We start from the raw sequence: 17,449 nt of genomic DNA, 5'->3' as shown, positions 1-17,449 counted from the left end.
TAAGGAAACTGACTTGCCGAAGGTCATTCAACCAATAAATGATAGGTTCTGAAGTAGAACCCACACTTTTGAAATACATCATTCTTTCCCTGTTGTTACAGGAGAAATAAACCTTCAAAAACCTAAGCCGAATTTTTATTAGTTAGCATGCATTTGGTTGCAAGTAACAAAAATCCCAATTCAGAGTGACTTAAACAAAAAGAACATTTAGTATTTTACATAACAAGGTGTCCAGTGGTAGGGAGAGTCATGAGGTTCGTTGATTTTACAACTCAATGATGTAATAAATGACCAACATTCCTTTCTTCTTTCACTCTGCCAAACCCCAGTTCCATTCTAAGGCTGCTTCTCCTCATGGTCACAGGATGGCTACTGTTCTCAGACAGAGATACATGCTTCTTTATTCATATCCAGTGGAAGATAGACTACCGGCAACAATCCCACAGAGCTTGTGACTAATGTGTGCACTGCATGCAAATACTGTGGTTTCTTAGGATCTTAAAGACTCCAGACAACCAGCTATAAAAAGTATTTATGTAATTAGCAACACTCTGAAATAAACAGAGCTTCTCACTGCAGTAACAGCCATATGTCTTATTTGCACAGAGCTCAAATTTGCATTAGATCCTTGGCAATAGCTATGTCAAGGCTCTTAGACACTGTACCTCATGTTTGGTTAGCATGTTAAAGTTTCCCAAGCAGTGTAATAGCCCAAATTTTTAAAACCTTTAGTTGGACAGATGAGGACTCTGAGGGTCTTAGAGGAGTCAGGTCACTTGGCCAATTCACCATCAGTTAGTGACTCAGCCGGAGATCCCATTTGATCTTCAAACGTCCTTCCCATTTCCTTTACATAACATTGATTTCCTCTTCAGTGCTTAGATTTCACTAGGGAACCACAGTAGCAATTTCAAAGAAATATTGCAAGTTCATATATGATGTTTACAAGCTCTAAATGTCAGAAAATGAACATTTTTCTATATCCCCAATGGTGACATTTGGCTATTTGGAATTTTAGACTCAAGTGTGATAGAATAAACTTGAAATCATTAACTTTTCCATCTCCCTTCCCTCACCATCCAACCAATTGCCCCAACAGGTGGATTCTAATTCCTAGATCTCTCTTGCATCCATCCCTACTTTTCTATTTCCACAGCCCCAGTATGCTCTCAGGCCCTTATTATAACACAGTAACTTCTGCCTCTTTGCCTCCATTTTCTCCCCACTGCACTTCTTACACAGTGGTGCTGGATTAAGGTTTTCAAGACACAATGCAGATAATGACATATGTCCCTTTGTCTGCCCCAGCTCTAAAACTTTAATAATCTTCCTTTGACTATAGATTAAATTCTTAACTCCATAATCTGGATTTCAAGGCCCTCAACAATCTGGTTCCATTATTCATTTCCATCCTTGAGAGAATCCTCCTTTCTGGGTGGGAGTCGTTGGCAGTGGTGTACCTGAGCCAGCTCACAATGGCTTGCAAGAGCCAATCTTACGCCTCTCTTCCCAACTCTGTGTTCAGCGATGTCACTTTGGTAGCTTGAAGCTGTCCATGGTGGGAGCATTTATACCACACAAATTGGTCAATGCCACAAATCAGAGCTTTTTTTCTCTTTTTGAAGAGCTGGTCATTAAATATTTACCAGAACACGACCAGTTGCAGGGTAACCAGGACCAAATCTAAGAGTGAGTGTTCGATATGGTATACAGGATACAAAGATGTTGACACTAAAAGCCCAAATCAGAGATGGGAGGGCCTGGGAGAAACAAATAAGAAGCAGAGCATTGAAAAATATTTGAGAAGGTAGACCTGGGCAAAGATTGGGTTCCCACAGAAGTAGACACTGAGAAAGGTATTTGGGTTCAAGTGGTATATTTGGGAGATGATCCCAGGAAGCACTGGTAGGGGTGTGAGGGAAGTGAGACAGGGAAGGGAAGGCAGCTAACAGAGGGTGAATTGACAGACAGTTTACTACCGTGGGCAATCGAGGCTTAGTCCCACTGGGGACCTTCGGAGGAGCGTGTAAAACATGCCTCATGGTCGCCCACACAGGAGTGAGGAGTTTACCCTCAGCCAGACAGCTGTGGGCACGGGCATTAAGAAGTAGCAGGGGGCTTCCCTGGTGGCGCAGTGGTTGAGAGTCCGCCTGCCGATGCAGGGGACACGGGTTCGTGCCCTGGTCCGGGAAGATCCCACATGCCGTGGAGCGGCTGGGCCCGTGAGCCATGGCTGCTGAGCCTGCGCGTCTGGAGCCTGTGCTCCGCAATGGAAGAGGCCACAACAGTGAGAGGCCCACATACTGAAAAAAAAAAAAAAAAAAAAAAAAAAGTAGCAGGTATGCTTCCCCAGCAACAAAAGTCATTACCCTCTCACCATGATTTCTGTCCTAGGAAACATTGAAAAATGATCTGTTAAATTTATTTCTATGCCAGTATTATTGCGAATCTTAGCCAGTTGCTGTTTTATGTATTTTACATAATAAATTTCATCTGAAATAATGCTTAATCCCAAACAATGATACTATGGATGAAACTTTTAGGTAGAAGAAAATCTTTTTGGGCAGGAAGGATTTCGTACCTAAAATCACACCATAATAATAATCACTTACTGTATGTAAATGTAATAAAAAATAATAATTATTTATGGGATAAAAAGCAAAACAAAAACATCATATTCCAATTGTAGACTTATTTTGAATAAAGTGTTATGTCAGGAAATTTAAAAAAAATATTTATTGGGCTTCCCTGGTGGCGCAGTAGTTGAGAATATGCCTGCTAATGCAGGGGACACGGGTTCGAACCCTGGTCTGGGAGGATCCCACATGCCGCGGAGCAACTAGGCCCATGAGCCACAACTACTGAGCCTGCGCATCTGGAGCCTGTGCTCCACAACAAGAGAGGCCGTGATAGTGAGAGGCCTGCGCACCGCGATGAAGAGTGGCCCCCGCTTGCCACAACTAGAGAAAGCCCTCGCACAGAAACGAAGACCCAACACAGCAAAAATAAATAAATTAATTAATAAACTCCTATGCCCAACATCTAAAAAAAAAATTATTTATTTATTATTTATTTTTGGCTGTGTTGGGTCTTCGTTGCTGTGCGTGGGCTTTCTCTAGTTGCGGCGAGTGGCTACTCTTCATTGCGGTGCGCGGGCTTCTCATTGTGGTGGCTTCTCTTGTTGTGGAGCACGGGCTCTAGGCGCGCGGGCTTCAGTAGTTGTGGCACACAGGCTCAGTAGTTGTGGCTCGCAGGCTCTAGAGCGCAGGCTCAGTAGTTGTGGCGCACGGGCTTAGTTGCTCGGCGGCATGTGGGATCTTCCCAGACCAGGGCTTGAGCCTGTGTCCCCTGCGTTGGCAGGTGGATTCTTAACCACTGCACCACCCGGGAAGTCTCTTATGTAGGAAATTAAAAAAAAAAAAGTGGCAGGTATGTAGGTGAAGACAGAATGCCAAGGGGATACAGACAGGACATGGACACTCATGGTTTTGTGCTTTTCATATTGGTCTTGGTGGTGGCAGGGCTTCATTTAAATGGTCAATGATAGAGTGAATCCACCCCTCCAAATGTTGTTACCCCACACACCCTATTTGTTCCTTCCTCTGGGTCTACTCACAGCTTCCATCCTTTGCTGTAATATCGTTTGTAACCCCCTCCAGTTTTGACAATTCCCTAATTCTTCCCAATTCATCAAGGACCAGTGCCACTTCCTTCAGGAACCCCATCTAATCCCCAACCCCCATTGATGGAAGCTGGATGATGGACACTCCAAGCTGGAGGTCCCATAGGGCCTGAAGCAAGGGAGCAGGGAACAACCCCTACCCTCTTGGTTAGAATGCACAAGGTCAGGGGACAGAGACAGAAGTTGTGCTCTGGAGTCATTCCAAATGGTGAACTCCATGTGAGAAAGGACTCACCATTCCTGGTTATCACTCTATCCCTCAGAGCCAAAGCAGGCAGTTGAAGTGGAATTAAAGGAGTCAGGGGGCGGGTCCATAAGAGCACCTGTACAAATTCTGAGGACGAATGGAAAACCCTGTATGGTGTTTTTCCACCTGTAACACAGATGTCTGTTGAGATAGTTTGTCTTTTGAGATTTAGTGACATTACCTTTAAGCTCATCCCACTTGTGGTACGGTGCCTCTCTTGCAATCTCTCTGGGGGTTATGGGAGGGGGGTAGGTTTTTCTTAGTCCTTTCTGGGGAACTGAGCTCTCACCTCCATAGAATGACGAGGGTTTATGAGTCACTTTGGAATCTCAGCAGTGCTGCCCACATTCCCCACCACACCACGGCAGACACTTCTTGATTTTTCCCCGAGTGTTGTTCAGATGAGTTGTTTGTGTGGGTAGCACATTTGACTGAAGATGTGGGCTTTACACTAGCATTCAGTTGAATGCAGTTTACCGTCTTCTCTTCTAGTCTCCCTGCAAACATCCAGTTTCCTTCCCTGTATTAGGTAGAGTGGATTTACTCTCTAAAACCTATCCAACAACTGGCCCGTTCTGCCTCTTCAACGATGCTTTAAGGTGATCTTCTCAAACAAAGCTGGCTTCTCTTCTCCCACGTGGAGCATTCATTCTCTATCTTCTCACCTCTGCACCTCTGCAAGCAGTCTGCCTGGAATAGTCTTTCCAGAACAGATTTGCCAGAGGTTTGGAAATCGCAGTCTTTCCCTCTCTTTATCCCACCTCATCCTCTGCGAGTACAAGGGAATCGTGTCAATAAATTTCCCTGCTGATATTAATTATGACATCACGACCATCCCTGCCCCTGAAGTGGCCATAGTTGGCTTTTAAACGACACTTTTTTTTTTGCATTCCACAAACATCTAGCAAGTGCTTACCTTGCCCTCCCACCCTCCCCACTTAGAGTTCTCTCCCTTCCCTGTGATGTGGAGGCACTTTATCTGGACCTCCCCATGGGCTTGTATTATGGATATTTATTTACAGATATATGACCCTTACTGAACTGTAAACTCTGCAAAGGCGAGATCATCTTCCTTCCCTGAAATTCCAGCCTAGCCCAGTATCCGACACAGAACAGATTTTGAAAATAACTGATTTCTAACTGTGGATGAATGAATGAGTGTGAAGCTTTGGATGGCCCCTTAGTGATCCGGAGAGGCTGCCAGGGGAGGAACATTTGGTACCCCACCTCCCTGCTTCTGCTGAGTATGGGTTTCTGCTGGAATTATTAGGCAACCCCTTATTTATTGAAGACCTACTATGTGCAAGGCACAGTGGGAGCTCCAGGACAGAGATCTTTTTACTCCATCTCCATCCCCACTCCAGCTTTTTGCCACACACACACAAGTACATCTTTCTATTTGTTTTTGTAGAAAGGCTGGGACTTGGAGGAAAGTGATATCACTGGAAATACTCAGGGATGTCACGTCTACATCTGGGGTTTTGCACTGCCAACTCGCATTTTTGGAATGAGTTATTTCTATGTTCCTTCACAGCAGCCAGCACTGCAGTGTCTTGCATATATTATACACCCAACGAGTACTTGTCAATTGATTTTGTACAACTATGTGACAGCATAAATATATTATGAAAAATGAGGAGTCTGTGCACCAAAAGAGTCAGGATTCCTTCTCCAAGAAAAACAAAACAAAACCCAAAACAAACAAAAAAAAACCCCACAGTGGTGGATTGGAGCTTGGCTTAAAGTTCAAATGCTCCTGGACCTTGCCCTGCAGTATCTCTAACCAGGGGAATTTGATAAGGTAGTTGAAGGGTGATAGTACCTTTGCTCTCTCACTGAAATCAAAAGGACTCTTAGCTTTCAGGTGGACCCCACTGGCTACCTTGGTGCGGCGTTTTCAAGAGCACAGAATCATCCTTTTCACTATCGAAAGAATATGCTGTTTAAGTTGAGGATCCTGCTGAACAAGGCAGCTCTTAGAAACGGTCACAGTTTCGCGGTTCGAAATTATCGGTAAGTGATGGCCAGAGATTTGAGTCTGACTTAGGAACCGTGGTGATAAATGAAACTCTATTCTGCAGAGAAGTGCAGCCTCCTAAGGCCTCTTTCTGCAGGGTATAGTGCCAGGTTCTACCCTTGTTGGAGACAACTGTCTCTAATTCCAGCTGAGCTTTCATTTCTCGGTCCTCTGTAATCAGATTTCATGGGGCGCTGGGAGGTGACGGCGGGTTGGGGGGCGACTAACCGTGGCACGTATAACAGACTAAATGTTCTGGACATCTTCCATTTGTGTACATACTAAAGGAGCAACTGGCTGAAGGAAATGAGAGGAACTAATCTCCACAGGGCCCTCAGCTTGTATTTGGGTTTGCCTGAAAACAATATATCATTCTGGGGCATGGTGATTGATTCGATCTTTAAAAAAACAGACCCCAAAAGAACGACTACATAAATATTTACAAAGTTGCATCCTCCTCACAGCCAACTGGCCGTGCCTGCGGTCGAAGGTGGTGTGGAGTGTGTCCCTGGGGAAGAGGACAAGGGTGATGGGTTAATCGGAGAAGCAAGGCCATCAAATCCGGACATTGTTGCCAGAAAGCTTCTAGAGTAACTGCCTGTTAACAATCAGAATTTTCCCAGTGCCTCTTGACAACCGAAACCAACCTCAAAATGACCTCAATGACTCTTAAAGTTAGAAGCTTCTAGTCTGAAGGTTTCTCCCACTCTTAGGAAGTGGCCCTGTGATTTGTGGCCCTGGGCCTCCCTTCTCTGGGCCGCCTGACAGCTCTGGACTCTCTGGACTCTACCATTAGCACCACTCAGAAGCCAGAACAACATTGTAAATGATATTGTAAAGTTGGGACCTCAGAGCCACAGAATAATGCCTTCTCCTATTTTACAGATAAGGTAAATGAGGCCCAGAGAGGTTATGGGGTTTACTAGTTAGTGCCAGAGTTAGACTACATAAACCAAGCATCTGGAGGAAAGCTCAGGTTTAGAGTCTAAAGAACTGGGTTCAAGGTCTGGCACTACCACTCGCTGGCTATATAACCTTGAGCAAGTCACTGAACTTTTCTGTGATGTTGCTTCACTTATAAAATGGGAGAAAGCGTAATACCTGTTCTGCCTACATCACAGGGTGCTTCAATCATTTATTTAATAAACACTTATTGAGCACCTACTTCGTGCCACGCCCTAAGCAAAGTGTTGGAGATACGGTGGTAAATAAGGTAAATAAGTTATTTCATTCCAGACACATGAAATCACAGTCTAGCAATAATCAGTGAGATAATGTGTGTGAAAACTGTCAAGTGACAGGCACATGTTCATTATTTGATCATTCCATCCCGCTGAGTTACATCAGATGAAAGTGCGATGAAATTTCATTCCACGGTTTTTAACAAAGACTCATCACTGAGCTGGAAACAATCAACTGAATGAATAACCAAAGCTTGGAGCTTAAACTTACACTCCTCTTTGAAAATCACAGTGATGACTGATTTTTTTTTTTAACCATTATTACAGGCTAAATTTTTGCAAGTAAAAACCTCTTCCAAATATTTAGGCATTTTGGGGCATTTACTAAGATTCTATTTTCTCTATCCAGTAGCTAGACTATGATTCTGAAAATCCCGGCTAGCCATCTCTCACAGTGAATGGGGACTGAGGCAAAAGCATGGCTAAGTCAGCCCAAATCCATACCTGCTATTTGAAAATATGAAAGTCTCAAATCACTCATGTCATTAGAAACTACAGAGCATGAGTCTCTATTGAAAAATGGCATAACACTGAAATGGTGTCCTCTTCAGGTGGCGTGAGTATTTTTCTTTCCTGCTCTTTTTGTTAGCCACCCTACCTGCCAGCTAGATGATTTCAGAATTGCTGATCTCCAATAAGACCTATAATCTTTGATGACCCCTTAACAATAGAGAAAATCGCCCCATTATCTCTGCCTGTATGGTACTTTTACTTTGATTTTCAGCTTTCTGCAGAGATTCGGGTTCTTCTGTATCCTCCCACTCCCCCATTCTCCCCTCCCCACCCCTGTCTCTCTTGGGAAAGGCGGAGGGCGCTTGTTACATACCATGTGAGTGTAGCGCTAGAGAGTAGTAGGAAATATGTGGTTAGGGTTTGGCAGTGCCACAAAATAGGGACTGCACAGTTTTGAAGCGAGCAGCCATATCCCATGGGCATGATAAAATGACTGCTCAAGTGAGGCCGAAGCCATCTACACAGGCTCCCGGATCAATCATTTTTAGTCAGTAATTTTTTCTTTTCTTTTTTTTTTTTTTTTTTACAAAATCAATAGGATCAGAGACCAAGACTGCCGAGAACACCCAATCCATAGGCTTTTCATCTCACAAACAAGGCTCTAGAGCCTGGCTGTGTTTGGATAATAGACAGTGTCCTATGATTTGCTCCTATTAAGGAAACCACTTATAGCTTTTAAAGAAACCACTAAAATAATATCTTTCTTTATCAGAGAAGACCAACTTGTAAGTGCAGTTCAATTTCATCTCACAAATAGAAATTTCTTCAGAGAATATTGAGCTAAGCCACCCAGTTCTGTGGAGGTTATGGATTGGAGCTGGAGGTGACTGGTTTTCAGGTATTTCATTCCAGGCCTCTCTAAGGGCTTACAGAACTCATTAAGTTCCCTTCATCCCACACACGTGCCGATCTATACATACGTGGACATGCAGACGAAGCAATTACAGGCCATCCACGCTCTTGTGTAGAGGAGAGAAAACAGTCCTCTTTGATTATTCACATTTTCCATCATAATTGAAAATGAGTGCCTTTTAAAAAACATATTTCTTGGGGCTTCCCTGGCGGCACAGTGGTTAAGAATCCACCTGTCAATGCAGGGGACATGGGTTCGAGCCCTGGTCTGGGAAGATCCCACATACCGTGGAGCAACTAAGCCCGTGCGCCACAACTACTGAGCCTGCGCTCTAGAGCCCGCGAGCCACAACCAGTGAAGCCCGCGTGGCACAACTACTGAAGCCTGCCCGCCTAGAGCCCATGCTCCGCAACAAGAGAAGCCACTGCAATGAGAAGCCCGCACACTGCAACGAAGAGTAGCCCTCGTTCACCGCAACTAGAGAAAGCCTGTGCGCAGCAACGAAGACCCAATGCAGCCAAAAATAAATTAGTTAAAACAAAACAACAACAACAAAACATATTTCTTCACTTCAGAAAATTATACAAGGCATGAGACCAGGAATGGAATGGGGTCATTATGTTTCCCTTGGCCAACAGCAGAATTGGGGTTTTATTTCTAGTTTGTTATTTTTAGTAATTTAATAATTTAACTAAGATAAAAGAAGTAGAGGCGGCCACAGTTTTTCGACAGTTTCGCGTTTCCAGCCCTTTAATAGTAGGTCTGCACGAATCCTCATCCCACTCTTCAACTTTCAGATGAGGGCAAAGTTTTACAGTTTTAGAATACTGACTATCTAAGGTATCTTAGAAACCATCTAGTCACCCAGTTATCAATAGTAATTTATACCACATGTGAGCATGTGGCAACAGTGACAAATGTTGCAGGTATATTTTTATTAATAAATTATTATTATTGTTAATAATAGAGAAATTTGGAAATGATTTGTGCTTTTATTTTCCAAATCAATAGGATCATATTCAAGTGTTTTGTGAAAAGAGGGTCACTCTCCCTGCCATGTGTTGCAATATACCTTTCTGAGATGGAAAGAAAGGGATGAAATTAAATTTAGGCCACTGAGAATTCAGATGGCTCCAGTATGGCCTGTGGGAAATCTTGTATTTATGAACTTCATGAGCGTTGTGGAAGTCAAAGACATGAAGGATCACTGATTTGTAGTTCATTTTCTTACTTTTTCAGTTGAGGAATTAATGCCAAAAATGGAAAATGATCTTCCCAAGGTCATAGTTGAACTAGGACTCGAATTTGAATATTTAAAACCACTGCTCTTTTCATTCCACTGCTTTGATGACTTCGATCCTTCCAAATTGATCAAATTGGCCAATCTCCCCTTGTTCAATATCCCCCCATCCTCTCCCCCACCTTGTTTAAAAGATATAGCCAAAATCTCAGTAAAGACGAAAAAAACACCAAGAAAATATGCCTTTTGTATCAGTCTGCAATGTTAAAGAAACACCAAAATCTCTGCCATAAGGCCCACTGGCCCTCTCTTATGCCTCCAGAAGCTAAAGTCTTTATCGCAGACTCTCCATGGGGATCAAAATATCATTTAACACTGAATTTTTTCCTACTCTGGCAAAGTCAGTTTCTGACTGACCACATTTTACTCGAATTAAGCACTTTCTCTTCCAACAAAATACAATTATACAAGGGAACACATCCAGGTTGCCCCCGCTACTCCAAACAATTTACTAGAGTTGGAAAATGCAGACCGTAGCAATGAAAGGTTTCATTCTGCCAATAGAGAATACTCTTCCATTTTCTAGCTAGGAAGATATTTGGGTGAAGCTAACACAAGGGTACTATTACCTTGGCCTAACTTCTTAGCATTCAGTGGTTTGGGGTGAAGAAATCTCTGTAAGTATTTTTTCAAGGGATAAAATTAATGTAACAAACGAGTTGCCTTTTTCAAAAGCTCTGCTATAACCGACTGCCATGACAGTTTTGACAGAAAATCTGTATGTGGTTCCCATTGTTTTCTCCAATATTGTATTCTCCCCGTTATGTGTTGGCTGAAGAATGATAATGTGGTTTAGGTCTGGTTTACCAAGGAGACACACTTGAGTACAAAGAGACCAAGCATTTTATGGGAACACTAAAATAGTGATTCTGGCCTTGGTCTGGCTCATGAACTAGAGTAGGCTGCTTCCAACTGAAGCACTGGGTCTCTGTGAGAACTTAATAGCCCTTTAGGCCAGCGGTTTTACCTAGCTAACTCGCGTGTGAGTTTATCACCAGAAAGCAAGAAATGCTTGATACGGACAGGAAAAAAGGGGTCTGTGGAGGAGGCATTTCAACATGGTACAATTGTGGAGGCTTTTTACTTTTCTCTAATTTTTAAGTAGCTTAGGAAAGAGGTGTGGCAACTCCATTTTGGAGCAGAGGGGAGGAGACAGTAAACAGGATAGGAATTTAAACTGGAACCATTGTGTTTGCTTTCCTTCCAGTGATAAATTTTCCTGGTTAGCTCTTGATATCTATGAAAAACAACTCTTTTTCCCAAGACAACATTTCCTGCCCCGCCTCCTGGACAGAATTGAGAAAGGCGGTGGCTGCTCTAATGATTTTTCAATGATGTAAACAGTACGACCCCCTTCACCAGGTGAGATACAGTTTTTAAAAAATTTTCCAGTTAATTACTCCAACTCTCACAGGCTAGTATGACAGATTTACAAGATCTACCTTTCCACTCTTTTTGTCCCCAAGAACCCAGGGGACTTACTCTGTCCAAAAGGGGTTCATGGAAAGAGGTAACCAAAATATTGGTATAGTTCATTATTAATGTACTTCGGATTTGGCCCTCATAGTGCTATGGGCAAAAACTTATCCCACCAGGTCCTCTCACCAGTTTTCCAGGTTTTTGCACTTGACACAGGCTGCTAGGCATAGGATCCAAGGTTATAATGCTTTTGTTTCACATGCATATGTCCAATCATTGTTCCTAGTAGTGCAAATACAATACTGGAGTGGTTGAGCCCTAGAGGATTTCAGCTTTAGCAACATACTAGACCACAGTCAAGTCTCCTCCATGACTCTTAGGTCTTGTGTCCAGCCTAGGCCACAGGCCATACTTGCTCTTGCCTCAACATTAATTCTGTTTGGGGGGGCTCTTGGTATCTTTTTTGTCTTCAGACTTTAGTCATGGCATTGAAAATCCATCATGGTGGATCTCTCTAAATTTATTCTCAGAAATCTGCTGAATTTCTTTTTAAAAAAATTTTATTTATTTATTTTATTTTTGGCTGCATTGGGTCTTCGTTGCTGGGCACAGGCTTTTCTCTAGTTGTGGCGAATGGAGGCTACTCTTCGTTGCGGTGCGTGGGCTTCTCATTGTGGTGGCTTCTCTTGCTGTGGAGCATGGGCTCTAGGTGCGCGGGCTTCAGTAGTTGTGGCACGAGGGCTCAGTAGTTGTGGTGCGCGGGCTCAGTAGTTGTGGCGCACAGGCTCAGTAGTTGTGGCTCACGGGCTCTAGAGCGCAGGCTCAGTAGTTGTGGTGTACGGGCTTAGTTGCTCCGCGGCATGTGGGATCTTCCCGGACCAGGGCTCGAACCCGTGTCCCCTGCACTGGCAGGTGGAATTTTAACCACTGTGCCACCAGGGAAGCCCTGCAGTACATTTCTTAAAGTTAAACAAAAATCATTGTTATTATTACACATGCTTTTACTGAGACTCTTTGAGGGAATAAAATAAGCAGAGGACTTTTTTCCCCCTAAAAGTTAATAGAAAAGCCACAGGGTCCATTGTATCTGACCAGGGACAATAAAGAACAAATCTTCAAGAATAGATCTGAAGGGCAGTAGAGGGAAAAGAATGAAATTGTTTTCTATTATAGGTACATAACAAACTCTGTTTGTACCACTGAATGATTTCAATGATAATAGCTAAAATGTATCAAATACTTATTATATGCCAGACACTGTCTGATTTCCATGTATTAAATCATTTCATCCTTACAACAACCCTATAAGATTATTATACTCATTTTCTAGGTGAGAAATTTAGGTGCAGAGAGAGTTTAGGTAACTTGCCTAACTAATACGTAACAAAGCCACTCATATGGTTATTTCCAGCAGAGAAGAATTCAGCCTCTTTCCTCAAATTTTTCTTTTCTCTCAACATTCAGGATGCTGGCTATCTAAAATGTAAACCACAGCCATACCAATTTGCAATGTTGCTATGTGTCTGCTATGTTTTGTGTCAAGAATTAAACAATGAATTACCATAGGACATAGATTTTGTTTTTTGTTTTTTTGTTTTTTTTTAGATTTTGTTTTCTTCAATGTATAGTTCTCTTTTTCTTTTTTGTAGATGTGGACAACCACTACAAAATAAAGTACAGCTAAAGGGTCGTGACCTCCTCACTCTAAAGAACTTTACAGGAGAAGAGATTAAGTATATGCTATGGCTATCAGCAGATCTGAAATACAGGATAAAACAGAAAGGAGAGGTATGTAGCATTTCCACATTACCTTCCACTGCTACCAATCAGCCTTTTTAATGACAGCCTTTCCAGAGAAAGAGGGAAAAGAAAATACATTAAAATTCCTAAACAGTAGCTAAGTAATGAAACTACACAGGCAAGGTAATTGATTATCACTGAGTGTACAGGCATATAAAAAGCATAAAAATCAGTTATTCAATGACAATTCATTGCATTTCTTTCATGTGGAATGTTGAAAGTCATTATTAACTGAATCAGAACCTAAGGAATCATTTCTCTGGAAGGATTTTATTTTTATACCTTTTTTCTTTTCTCTGTGTGTTTTCTATCAAATGAAAAATAAGGATGATACATTTTTTCTAGCAACAAATTTCAATTGTGGATGAATATCAGATATATCATCATTAGGATAATTTTTAAAAATTCAGGATGATGTGACAGTGTTAAAAAATTTAGATTAGCAAATAAACAATTAAATGGTAACCAAGTAGGAGAAGAGATGGGATATGGTGCCTTGCGGGAAGCATTATTCTGCATTTTAAGCAATTTATGTTTGAAACACGCTTAATTAATGCAGCAGCTTCATTTAGACTGCTTAATTGTGAAAGTGTTTTCATATTCCAAGCTTGCTCAGAAGCATTTGAAAGAGCTGGTTTCAGGTTGAGAAAGTTTTACACAACCTTGATTTTCTTATCTAGTTCACTAGCTCTCCAAGTTCCTAAGAACGAACTGAAAATAGGAGTGACTCTAACTGCTATGGGTTCCTATAGAAGACCTTGAAATAAGGAGAAAATGTCCCCCAAGATCCCAGGCTTTTTGTTCTTCACACCTCGTGGTGAGGAAGGTTAGCTGGCAGGAATGTGTTTGTTCTAGAACTCATCCTACTGGGAAGTCCATCTACAGAAGAGGAAGGAGGCAGAGCTCCACCCCACACCCAAACTCTCCAGATTGTTTCCACATGACTTCTAGGAACAAAGTCTTTGCACTCTCACAAGGATGCGTGATGAAAGTGTAGCTGAAACTCTGGAGCTTCATCTTTAGGAGTCTGAGTACCCCACGTTGCGACAGAGAAGCACATTCCTAGCTGAGAAAACACTTCTGAACCAAGCATCTCCAAGGGCATTGAACACTGGTAGAGGTTTTCACGGATTTAAGTAAGAAGATGGCTCCAGTGTGAAATATTAATAAACTTTGGAACAAATGTTCAGGTTGAACCCAGAGCAACTAATACTACTTTCTCATTACGTGTCAGTAAGCTGTGGGAGTTCCTGCTCCCTTCCCCCATTTGTATACAACATGAAAAAAAACACTTTAAATTCACTGTTTAAATAACATCTGAACACTTGTTTGGGAACAGTGTTAATTATTCTACATTTTCTGATAATGTAAAGAATAAGTTTTGAAACGTAATCCTTGCTATTGGATATAAAATGTATATTTCATTTTAATTGTATTCTTGTCCTTGACTTTCAGTATTTGCCTTTACTGCAAGGAAAGTCCTTAGGCATGATTTTTGAAAAAAGAAGTACTCGAACAAGATTGTCCACAGAAACAGGTGAGTCCGTAGACAAACTTGGACTTGTGTTGAAGAGGGGGCCAGAGGGTGAGGACCTGGGAGGAGTAGCCCAGTGGGGGCATTTGTTTGTCTCTTTGGCAACAACAAAGGGCAAACATTGTCACTGAGAATGAGTAGTGCAAGCCTCTGCATGCTCTTCCCAATTCTCATAGAAGCTGCAAGCAGAAGGCCGAGTCTCATCTGTAGGGATTCCATGAGGACTTGGGTAGAAGTCCCAAATAATTCTTCATGTTCAGTACAGAATGTCAGTGGGCATAAATTCTCAGGCCTCCAACTCATGTCAGCAAGAAATGTGTATTTTTCTAACATGTAAAGAACTTTTCCTTGTTTGTATCAATTTTGCTGGATGATGGAAACAATCTCTGCAACGCTAGGCAATCCTCAGTTGTTTAAAAAGTGTTTACTGTGTCCGTTTAGGGTCTCTTCCCCTTTTCCCCACAGTCATGGTTAAGTCCTGGAGAGTATCTCAATGTCCAGGAATCTAAGAGCTATGGGGATCTGGTCACTGGTCATCAGGACATCATCATCACATGGCTATGCTGAAATCTGCTGAGACTTCTGAACCTTGGACCAGACCTATTTGACCTTGACTGGCTCCCATTTACTGTGGAGTTTGCTTTACTCTGATCACAGGATCTGAGCTATCTCTTGGTTTGGCTCTCTCAACCTCTTGGCGGCTCTGCACGCCACAGTGGGCACAGAGATATTGCAAGGCTCTCTCTACTCTACCGTTCCTTCCTCTTTCTGGGTGCTAGGCAGTTCTAGAACATTTGCTCCCTCCTAGAACGCTGTCTTAAAAGCAAGACACAGGTGATCTCAGCTCTGGGGTTCCCCAAACTCATCTGAAATTTCCATCATGCTCCCTACCCTTCAGTCCTTGGCTTGGGGGACCGACAGCAGGGTACAGTGTCAAAAGTCTATTTCTGTTGCTTCTTCGCTCTTGCAGCTTTTCTTCCCCTTCCAGTTCCCAGGTGATAAAGCAAGAGGAAAAACTGGCTCTGACTATCCATGTATTCTTTCAAGTCTGCTGTTTGTGCCTGAAATCCTAAGCTGTTGAAATTCAAAATTTCTTTTTTCTCAAACTATGATCTCTGTAATGAGTTTCAAAAAGTCTGTTTTGAAACTCATAAGCCATACATCACCTCTTGTTTCTCTCTGCATTTCTGCTCCATCAGACCTCCCTTGAATCAATAATATGACTGCCCAAATGAGCAAATGGATAGGACTGAGGAAAAGGTACCACAAACAAAAACATGTTGGTTGATCCTTTGCATATCTTATCCTACTTACAAGCATCAGAGCTTTCTAGGGTTCAGAAGCAAACAACTACTTCATGCAATTCTTGCCTTGTAATGATCAGCAATGAGGTGCCTCAAATGCATAACAAAATGGAGTTTAGAGTGATCAAGTGACTTGCTAAGTTCATGCAATTAATACAAATTGGCACCAGGATTCAGATCTCATGTTTACTGTTCTTACTAATGCACTCCCCTTGCCCTTTGAGAGAAGGAAGGAGGAAGAAAGGAAACATATAAAGTGTCATCTAATCTTTAAAGTCCTAGGAAGAAAACTGCTGAGAACATTTTGCTCTTTAAAGCTGGGTTCTTTAAAAGGTCACAATGACATTGACGTTTAGTAAAGGAAAAATGAATATTGCATAAGCCAGTCAGTAATTCTGAAATTCTGCTCCTTTTCAACATTGGTTATCATCTTTTAAAATCATTAGTACTTAAGAGAGGTGTTCTTTTTTGAAGTCATCAAAAGAATCGATTAATATGGGCTTCCCTGGTGGCGCATTGGTTGAGGGTCCGCCTGCTGATGCAGGGGACACGGGTTCGTGCCCCGGTCCAGGAAGATCCCACATGCCGCGGAGCGGCTGGGCCCGTGAGCCATGGCCGCTGAGCCTGCGCGTCCGGAGCCTGTGCTCCGCAACGGGAGAGACCACAACAGTGAGAGGCCCACGTACCGCAAAAAAAAAAAAAAAAAAGAATCGATTAATATATAGAAATTTCTCAATTTTAAGTTTCTTTCAGATTATTTTTTCTTGGTTCTTAGTGTTGTCTACCACGTTTCTCTGTTCAAATGTTATTTTCGATTTAAATACCCCTGAATAAGTGATCAGTTTTACCATGCACATATCACGTGGTAGTTAAGCTACTAATAAAACCAAGAGTGAAGATTTAGTAAGCTTTTGGGTACAGATCCTGTGCTAAGTGCTCTACATTAATTACATGGATTATCTCAGTCCTCATGACAACTCCATGAGGGTGAGACCACTGAGGAAAACAGGCTGAAATAGGTTCAGCAAAAGGCCCACAGACATATAGCTAATAAATGGCAGACCCAGGATTAGAAGCTATTATTAAATGTATTTTTAAGTGTCTAATTTAATTCAGACATTTATTAGTCATGTTTTATTCCAATAAAGCTGTTTCTACAGGTCGCATTAAGCATTTTGTTAAATGATGGTTTTCTATAGAGAAATGCTCTGGGACTTCCTTGGCGGTCCAGTGGTTAAGACTCCACGCTTCCACTGCAGGGGGCACAGGTCTGATCTCTGGTCGGGGGACTAAGATGCTGCATGCCGTGCGGCAAGGCCAAAAAAAAAAAATGCTCTGAAATCTGCACAAAATTACAAACTATAACAAATATATGAGAAAAGGAACATACGATCATAAAAAGTTATGGTTCACAGAATATTCATCACTATCCTCAATAAATACCCATGGGTCTCACTGCATATGGCATCCTGCCAAACTCAACAGTAGGAGAATCAGTCAGAGTAAGCAGCTGATTTAAATGTGTACAGAAATGGTAAA

At 42.2% G+C, this 17,449-nt stretch overlaps 2 protein-coding genes across 4 annotated transcripts in view; one reads left to right on the top strand and one right to left on the bottom strand.

Moving 5' to 3' along the window:
* RPGR (retinitis pigmentosa GTPase regulator) overlaps positions 1 to 17,449 on the bottom strand; it is a 274,383-nt gene that overhangs the window by 91,713 nt on the left and 165,221 nt on the right. The window lies entirely within an intron of this gene.
* OTC (ornithine transcarbamylase) overlaps positions 5,713 to 17,449 on the top strand; it is a 56,603-nt gene continuing 44,866 nt past the window's right edge. Inside the window, exons 1-3 of the mRNA XM_067722588.1 lie at positions 5,713 to 5,942; positions 12,922 to 13,060; positions 14,528 to 14,609. Coding sequence (XP_067578689.1) covers positions 5,866 to 5,942; positions 12,922 to 13,060; positions 14,528 to 14,609 — 298 coding nt within the window. The 5' untranslated portion in view covers positions 5,713 to 5,865. The remainder of the gene's footprint in view (positions 5,943 to 12,921; positions 13,061 to 14,527; positions 14,610 to 17,449) is intronic.

Source organism: Pseudorca crassidens, chromosome X, assembly GCF_039906515.1.
Source record: "Pseudorca crassidens isolate mPseCra1 chromosome X, mPseCra1.hap1, whole genome shotgun sequence".
NCBI classification, from domain to species: domain Eukaryota; kingdom Metazoa; phylum Chordata; class Mammalia; order Artiodactyla; family Delphinidae; genus Pseudorca; species Pseudorca crassidens.
Note: the sequence above shows the minus strand (reverse complement) of the source record. Positions and strands in the feature narration are given on the sequence as shown.